Source organism: Anomaloglossus baeobatrachus, chromosome 6 (assembly GCF_048569485.1).
Source record: "Anomaloglossus baeobatrachus isolate aAnoBae1 chromosome 6, aAnoBae1.hap1, whole genome shotgun sequence".
Classification (NCBI taxonomy): Eukaryota; Metazoa; Chordata; class Amphibia; order Anura; family Aromobatidae; genus Anomaloglossus; species Anomaloglossus baeobatrachus.
Genome location: NC_134358.1, coordinates 508,215,979 through 508,225,097, shown reverse-complemented (window position 1 = coordinate 508,225,097; position 9,119 = coordinate 508,215,979). Strand labels below are relative to the sequence as shown.

The 9,119-nt window shown below is 36.4% G+C and overlaps 1 protein-coding gene across 1 annotated transcript in view; it reads left to right on the top strand.

The window, feature by feature from the left end:
- The first annotated feature begins 2,781 nt into the window (after positions 1–2,781).
- Positions 2,782–9,119, top strand: part of VIPR2 (vasoactive intestinal peptide receptor 2) — a 196,223-nt gene continuing 189,885 nt past the window's right edge. The window contains exon 1 of the mRNA XM_075315457.1: positions 2,782–3,156. Coding sequence (XP_075171572.1) covers positions 3,103–3,156 — 54 coding nt within the window. The 5' untranslated portion in view covers positions 2,782–3,102. The remainder of the gene's footprint in view (positions 3,157–9,119) is intronic.

Genomic DNA, 9,119 nt, shown 5'->3' with positions numbered 1-9,119 from the left:
ACCCGATGTATGAAAATATAAAATCAATTAATCTGATCGGTAAGTGGCGTAGCGGCAAAAACAATTCTAAACGCCAAAATTACGTTTTTTGGTCTCCGCAAATTTTACGTATCATCTGCACAAAAATGGAACCGTTAAAAACATCAGCTCAAGACGCAAAAAATAAGCTGTCACTGAGCCATAGATCCCGAAAAATGAGAATGCTACGGACCACAGAAAATGGCGCAAAACGTGCGGCATTTTTTTTGGGACAAACTTCTGAATTTCTTAGTTGAAAGTAAATCTATACATGTTTAGAGTCTACAAACTCGCACCGACCTGAGGCACATCAGTTTTACCATATAGAGAACACAGGGAATAAAATATCTCAAAAACAATCATGCAATCACACTTTTTTTGCAATTTTTTTGCACTTGGAATTTGTTTGCTGTTTTCCAGTACACTATATGGTAAAACTTATGGTTTCGTTTAAAGTAGAACTTGTCCTGCAAAAATCAAGCCCTGATATGGCAAGATTGACAGAAAATTAAAAAAGTTATGGCTCTCGGAAGAAGGGGAGCGAAAAAAAAAAATGGAAAATAGCCCTGAGTGAAGGGGTTAATAGTTCTCCGTCAGATCCGCTACAACCTGATCATTACAGGACATGTGAGCACAGCCTAATTCAATAAAACTGTTCAGATGACAGGATTTTTCATGTGTAAAAAATTGTAATGCACTTATCTCTTCCGTATCTCGGATGAGTCTCGCCTGTTCAAGTCTATAAGTGCACAAAAAAAAATCGGATCCCATATGGAACATTCATATCGCATTCGAGGCAACCTATTCAGAAAATATTCACGAAACCGAATATTTGAGGTATTCGATCATCCCTAATTTTCACAGAGCATCTTCCCTTTTAACTATAAGTTTAAAGATGACCTGTCAGCTTTCTAGTTTTGATAAAAATGTAATTATGAAACAATAATTCTGGATGATCATTTCATAGAACTCTACATTGTGCCGATCCTCAGTTATTTCTCCTAGAAATTTATGAATAAAATGACACCGTGAACCCAAGATTAATTTATTTATTATTACCTATTTCAACTTTTTAGTTTCATCCCGAATCTAATTGAAAAGAAAACTTCTGAAAGGTTTTGTATGAAATTGGGGCACATGGAGAAATACTATGGCATTATTATTATTATTATTATTATTATTTTATATGGGCACTACTAGTGTCATCTCATAGTGCCCTACAACTTTAAAAAAATCATAGTTACATAGGTTAAAAAAACCCCTCGGTCCATCTAGTTCAATCTTCCTCCACCATTTTGTCACTAAGTCACTTATAACCGACAATGTTGTGTGTACTGAGGAAATAATCCAGCCCTTTTTTAAAAGCTGTTATAGTATCTGCCATTACTATAGCTTGCAGTAGGGCATTCCACAGTCTGACTGCTCTAACTGTAAAGAACCCTTTCCTATTTAGCTGCCGGAATCTTCTTTCTTCCACTTGCAGTGAGTCCCTCTGGTCCTTAATATTGTCTTTGGAAGGAATAAGTCATGTGCCAGTCCTTTATATTGACCACACATGTATTTATACATATAAATGAGACCTCCTCTGAGACGTCTTTTTTTCTGCGTTAAACAAATCCAACTATTCCAACCTCTCATCATATGGGCGGCCTTCATACCTTGTAATAATCTAGTTACCCACTTTTGAATTGACTCATTATGCATCGGTGTGCATAAGTCTTGAATACATTTAAAGAGGTTGTCCACTACTTTAACACTGATGGTCTATCTTTAGGATAGGTCATCAATGTCTGATTGGCCAGGGTCTGACACCCGGCACCCTTGCTGATCAGCCATTCTCAGTTAGCAGGAAATGCTCAGTTCCGGAGCTGCCCCGTCTTATGATAGCGGTACTGCATATTTGCCTTCTATTCAAATCAATGGGGGGCGGATGTGCAGTACCCGGCCGCGGCTACTATCAGAAGAAGGAGTAGCTCCGGAACTCAGCATTTCCTGCCGCCATTGGCACAAAAAGCAGTTGATCAGGTGTCGGACCCCGGCCGATCAGACATAGATAACCTATCCTAAGGATAGTCCATCATTGTTAAAGTAGTGGACAACCTCTTTAACACTAGAAGTCCCAGAGAGGGGTCATTTAACATTTCTATCTTTGGAACCCAGAAAAAGGCCGAATGACCTGAAGGATTTTCGCTAAGATCCTATAGTCACCATCCTTTGTTCTGCAATTAAGGCCATTACAATCACACCACAGGAGGTTGTTGTTTTCCAACCTCCTGTGGTGCGACAGTAATGGCCTTAATTACAGTTTGGACCAAGGGTCATTTGACCCTCTTTCGGGACTTCAGGGGGAGCTCGAAATTTCTGGGACTTCTAGTGTTAATACCCCAGTAAGAAAAATAACCTGTGCAATAAAAAGAAAAAAACTAGGAATAGTTCTGCTATAATTTCATTAAAAGAGATCAGACAGTATACTGTAGGTCAAGCGTCATAACTTTGTATTCAGTTTTAATCTTCAATAGTTACAAATTAGGCTTTCAGCTAAAATATTGCACAATATAAACAAGGATTACAAATACAGATACATTCAGAGCCGGTTTCTGCTCCAAGGTTTTGCTACTTAATAGGAGTCCATCAAAGCTATTTTGTTTCTGATCCTGTTCCTGCCCACTCAGGCATTAAAATATGTAATGCATTAGAAAATGAAATCCCCCTACTGCCTGTAAGGATTTTTTTTTCTGATACAGAAGCTTCTGTAATGCTTCAAGTTGAGTTACTAAGTGCAAGGAGAGCCTCGAATCAACAGCTCTAGTGGAGTAGAGGGGAGTTGGTTCTTCTTACATGTGCTGCCTCAATTCACTTAGTCTGCATAGGTGCTGGTGAAGCTTTTACGCCCTGACTACCCAGGATCCGACCTGTGGAAATCATCACTTTTAAGACTTTTTCTTTATTCTTTGCTATAGAGGACAATCTCACTGTTTTGCTATATCATATCCATTGTGATATACAGACTGGACCTCATGCTTTTGGATCTAATGTATACCAATGACCACCCAGGAATCTTCCTAACTTGAACTACTCTATAAAATGAAGAATACTATATCATCTGTGCTCCTTGCAACTTTTCCTCTTCTGGTCTTTGTAAGTATCTGGATTGTATAATCTGTTGTGAATATCTCTTTAATATGATCTTCTTCTGCCTCGTGCCTTTCCAAATATTCTCACATGTTGGATTTCCTCTAGGTATCAGTTTACAATTTAATTAAAAGGATTCAATTAATAGAACCTTAGAATTAAGGGGATACTTGTGTTTTAAGAGCCTTAGAATTGAGGGGATACCCAGGTGGTAATTGTTTATACAATGTTTTAGTTATATATTCAAATTTTATTTCTTACCTTTTTTTTACCCTATTTACTAATATTTTCCCACAATATTTACTCATAACTTATTAGATCTATAAAGTATCAAACTGATTACATTTCAACCTTAAAACAGAAATACTCAATACTAATATATTTTATTTGTATTGCTATCATCAATATTATATAGTATAATATAATATATTCTATATGTATATATATTTTATATATATATATATATATATATATATATATATATATATATATAAAAAAACTATATATATATATATATATATATATATATATATATAGTTAAAATATATAATATATTATTGTTGTGATTACTTCTATTATGTTTACCTGCCCACCTAGTTGTGCCAAGATACAAACCCTTTGCTGATAATTAGTGTCAATGCCAATATATCTACAACTCTTTACAAAGAGTTAATCCATTTATGAGTTTCATTCAGTAAAATTGGAATCATATATTTCCTTTCTATGTAATTTTGGTGTTTAAAGTATAAAGAAAAGACAGACCCATTCCTGACTTAGAATCACTTTGTCCTTAACTCCCAAAACTTGCAACCAGATCTTCAAACTACACTTACAAAAGTGCAAAAGGTTTTTCTGAATTGATTTATCCATATTTGTATAATAAAAACTATACAAATTCATAAAAAAAAACAGCATATTTTCCTTTCTGTTATTAATAGTTTGTTCTACAGACATTATTTATAGAATTCATAGGATTATATACATCATCAGCTTCTATGAAATATAATCTTGTAATATTTGTGAGGGTTTATATCCACATATTCATCTCTAACATCAGTTTGTAAAAAGTTGTGGCTATTCCAGCAGTTTGTCTGTCATGGCCACATGCAGAGGATAGAGGGCGCTATTGCACTTCAATGAATGGAGCATAAAGGTGATCTGGGTAGTGTACTTTGCAATGTTTTATTTCATCATTGTGTCAATTTTACTATAATTGTCACTTTGTTATTCCTGTAATATTCTGTAATCACCTCTCTAGTGTTTGCAGTACAATCTCTTTTTCCTACATTTACTTCCTTATAAATATTGCAGTTTCTGATAAGACAAATGTTACCTGTTTACATAAACAAGGTAATTGGTGTTTTATTAATTTTGATATTTTAGAAAAACTTCCTTTACACAAGTAATTGACTCTTGCAATGCTGGCTCCCAGAGAAGCGAGCGTTCCTCTCTGCAGTGTATTACTCATGCATATAACCTGCTGTCTATCATCTTGTTTCTACAGAGCCAGGCAGTGAAATATACATTCTGGCAGGTTTGCTAAACATAGAATAATCCAGATATGAAAACATTTATGTTTCAGATACATTTGAGTCAGTGGAAGTTTAGAGTCCCGGGTGCTGAGCTCTTAGGCTACGTTCCCACGATCAGTATGTGTTGAGTTTTTGACGCTGCAGAATTTCTGCACCATCTCCGCACCTTAGTATTCTTGCGTTTTTGATGCTGCATTTGTATTTTGTTTTTGACGCTGAATTTTTACCTTGTTTTTGATGGTTCGTTTTTATTTAATTATTGACGCTGCGTTTTAATGTTGTTTTTGACGCTGAATTTTTTATCTTATTTTTGATGCTGCGTTTTTATCCTGTTTTTGACCTCGCGTTTTTATCTTGTTTTTTGATGCTGAATTTTTTATCTTATTTTTGATGCTGCATTTTTATCTTGTTTTTGACGCTACATTTTTATTCTAATTTTGACGCTGCGTTTTTATCCTGCTTTTGACCTTGCGTGTTTATCTTGTTTTTTGATGCTGAGTTTTTTATTGTTCTTGATGCTGCATTTCTATCTTGTTTTTGATGCTGAATTTTTATCATGTTTTTGATGCTGTGTTTTTATCTTGTTTTTGATGCTGCTTTTTTATCTTGCTTTTGACGCTGCGCTTTTACCTTATTTTTGACATTGATTTTTTATCTTGTTTTTGACGCTGAGTTTTTATCTTGTTTTTGACGCTGAATTTTTATTTTGTTTTTGACACTGTTTTTATCTTGTTTTTGATGCTAAGTTTTTATCTTGTTTTTGACACTGCATGTTTTGTCTCTATTTGGTGTGTCATCCTTTAAATAAAGCAGTTTTGTTTTTGAATCATTCTAATATTGACATCATTAGATGCGGATTACATGCATTTTTGATGTGTGAGTTTTACATCCGGAATTTCCGCATCTATTGAAAGCCTATATGGAAATTCCGCACAGGAGACTCAGCGCACCAGCAAGAAAAACTGACATGCTGCGGCTTGGATAAAAGCACCACACACTTTAAAAAAAAAGTAGAAGCAAAAAAAAGAAAGAAAAAAAATTCAGCCTACCATAGAGCCATAATGATCATGTCCTGTGTAGAGGTGGCGCGTGGATGTTGTCCGGGTCAATGAATCCAGAAAGGTAAAGCTTGTAGAAAAAAATCCAGCAACCATGGAAATACTGCAAGAAAAATATTATTTTAAAATACAAAATATATAAATATATTCATCCATTTAAAAGTGTAGGTTTAAAATCAACCAGTGCAGATAATCATAGAGCAGTATTATGATTGTCTGTATTGGTTGTTTTTAAATCTACACTTTTAACTGGATGAATAAATTTTGTATTTTAAAATAATATTTTTCTTGCGGTATTTCCATGGTTGCTGATTTTTTTTTCCTGCTTTTCTACAAGTGTAAAAAAGAAGCACAGTGGGCAGGCGATTTCTATTAATCCCATCCACTTTGCTTGCACCGGAAAATGCTGTGATTATGACGCAGAAAACATATGCAACGTCAAAAACACGAGTAAAGCTCATCATGGGCACTTACCCCTACTGTCAATATACAGCTCTAGAGATGGTTTTCTTTAGTATAGGAGGAATACTATTTATGCTCACTGGAGATTAGATATTATTTAGCCTGAGTTTAAATTTGCATTGGAACATCCATTAAGAGGCTTTGTTGCGAGCTTGTTATATGGCAAAAAAGCATTAAAATCATGACATCCAGAATGTAAACCAAATAAACCCTATTATACTGAAAAAGTCCATCTGACGCCATTTGTATCTGTCATAGGACAAATATGTTTTTTTACACAAGTTCTGTTTTTTATTAAAAGGAGCAAAAAGGAGACAGCTGCACTCTGTAGTGCTATGTAAACAATGAATATGGGAATATAGACAGGCATTGCTGCTATGAAAAACATATACAAATTTTGATACTTAGCATAAAAAAGGCCAGTTTTATGTGAGCCCAACAGCCAAAGTGACCTCTGATTATTGGGTCCCTGCCTATTCTATTGCATCTCTTCGGATTAAAAAACCCTCCAATTTATGGGTGGACAGGAACCTGCGAATAAAGAATTAAAATCGCCTAAGGCTGAAGAGCAGGTTTATTTGCAGGTTCCTGTCCAGCCATAAATTGGAGTTTTTTTTAAACCCAAAGAGAGACAGAAGAGGCAGGACCCAACATTAAGAGGTCACCTTGGTGTTGGCTATTGGGTTCACATAAACTAGGCCATTTTTGTGTGCTAAGTATCTAAATTTGTATGTTTTTCATACCAGTATTACATGTCTATATTCCTACATTCATTGTTCCACATGTCTTAGCACTACAGAGTGCAACAGTCTCCTTTTTGTTACTATGTTTCATGCTCAATAAGCACCTGTTCAATTAGAAAGTTAGGAACTGCCTTTAGCATTTTTCTTATTTTATTAACAGGGACTCTTATCATCCAAAAGCAGCATAATGTAGGGACAGAGATCCTGATTCCAATAATGTGTCACTTAAGCTGGTGTCACACACAGCGACAACGACAACGACGTCGCTGCTACTTCACCATTTTCTGTGACGTTGCAGCGACGTCCCGTCGCTGTTGCTGTGTGTGACGTCCAGCAACGACCTGGCCCCTGCTGTGAGGTCGCCGGTCGTTGCTGAATGTCCAGCTTCATTTTTTGGTCGTCACTCTCCCGCTGTGACACACACATCGCTGTGTGTGACAGCGAGAGAGCGACGAAATGAAGCGAGCAGGGAGCAGGAGCCGGCATCTGGCAGCTGCGGTAAGCTGTAACCAGCGTAAACATCGGGTAACCAAGGGAAGCCCTTTCCCTGGTTACCCGATATTTACCTTCGTTACCAGCCTCCGCTCTTGCTGCCAGTGCCGGCTCCTGCTCTGTGCACATGTGGCTGCAGTACGCATCGGGTAATTAACCCGATGTATACTGTAGCAAGGAGAGCAAGGAGCCAGCGCTAATCAGTGTGCGCGGCTCCCTGCTCTCTGCACTGTGACATGTAGCTGCAGCACACATCGGGTAATTAACCCGATGTGTACTGTACCTAGGAGAGCAAGGAGCCAGCGCTAAGCGCGGCTCCCTGCTCTCTGCACATGTAGCATAGCGACGTTATGATCGCTGCTGCGTCGCTGTGTTTGACAGCTAAGCAGCGATCATAACAGCGACTTACAAGGTCGCTGTTACGTCACAGTAAATGGTGACGTAACAGCGACGTCGTTGTCGCTGTCGCTTAGTGTGAACCCAGCTTTACTAAGCTGCTTGCTGTTATTTAGATAAAATACCTGTGTTATCTCCTACAGTTCTGCCAGTTCTCTGAATAATGTGTATAATCCCGCCCATACCCCTGAGTAGCAGCTTATAGGCAGAAAGACGCCAATCAGTGATGAGGGTGGTGTTATGACAGCTTTTTTGTACACTGTGCATAGGCAAAAAGCTGCAAATCAGTGATAGGAGTGGGGTTATATAAAGCTTATGAATATGGAGGACTACCTGGCAGCAGGTTTACTAGTCATTTAGTGATAAATTCCCGCTGATAAAACGGTGATTTTATCAAAACTGCACTAAGCAGCCCAGTAAGTGACACATCACTGGAATCAGGGTCTCTGTCTCTACATAATACTGCTCTCAGATTAGGTGGCAAAAAGCAATTAACAGATTCACTTTAATAATAGTAACATTGATCTTGACTGTGAGCCTTTGCTAAAGCTGGTATGATCAGACCATATCCCTGTACAGTCAGACACAGCCATTACACAGTACACAGCAGGGGCACAAATATACGATTATCTCAGAACACGGAAATTTTTTTATAAATACATCCAATTGTGGAAATGATTATTATTCCAAGATCAATTAAATAAAATTAACTTTGTTCCTGGGAAAGCCTCTCTAATGATGGCTGTAACATCTCCTGGATACCCCATTACTTTGTAACTAATTATTGTATGTATTTATAAACCAGTGTACAAAATAATTTTGGGGTGGTTTATCTTTAAAATACAATTTTGGTTTTTAATGGATATTTATAAGGATTGTGATTTAGGTATATACAGTATATATATAAATATATGTATAATATATGTATATATTATATATATACAATTTTCAGAGCAGCACTTAAAAATAACTTGGGTGCAAAATCCTACACAACAGCATCCTACCATCCCTTCAATATTTCAAAAAAATCAGAGGGCAGCACTCCACTTATCTTTCAAATAAAATCTTCTTTAATGGCCCATATCACAGGACCGAAACATCCTGTGATATGGGCCATTAAAGAAGATTTTATTTGAAAGAGAAGTGGAGTGCTGCCTTCTGATTTTTTGGAACTGTATATATATATATATATATATATATATACACACACATGTATATATATAAATATATATATATATAGTTATCTATATATATATATATATATATATATATATAAAAGAAATATA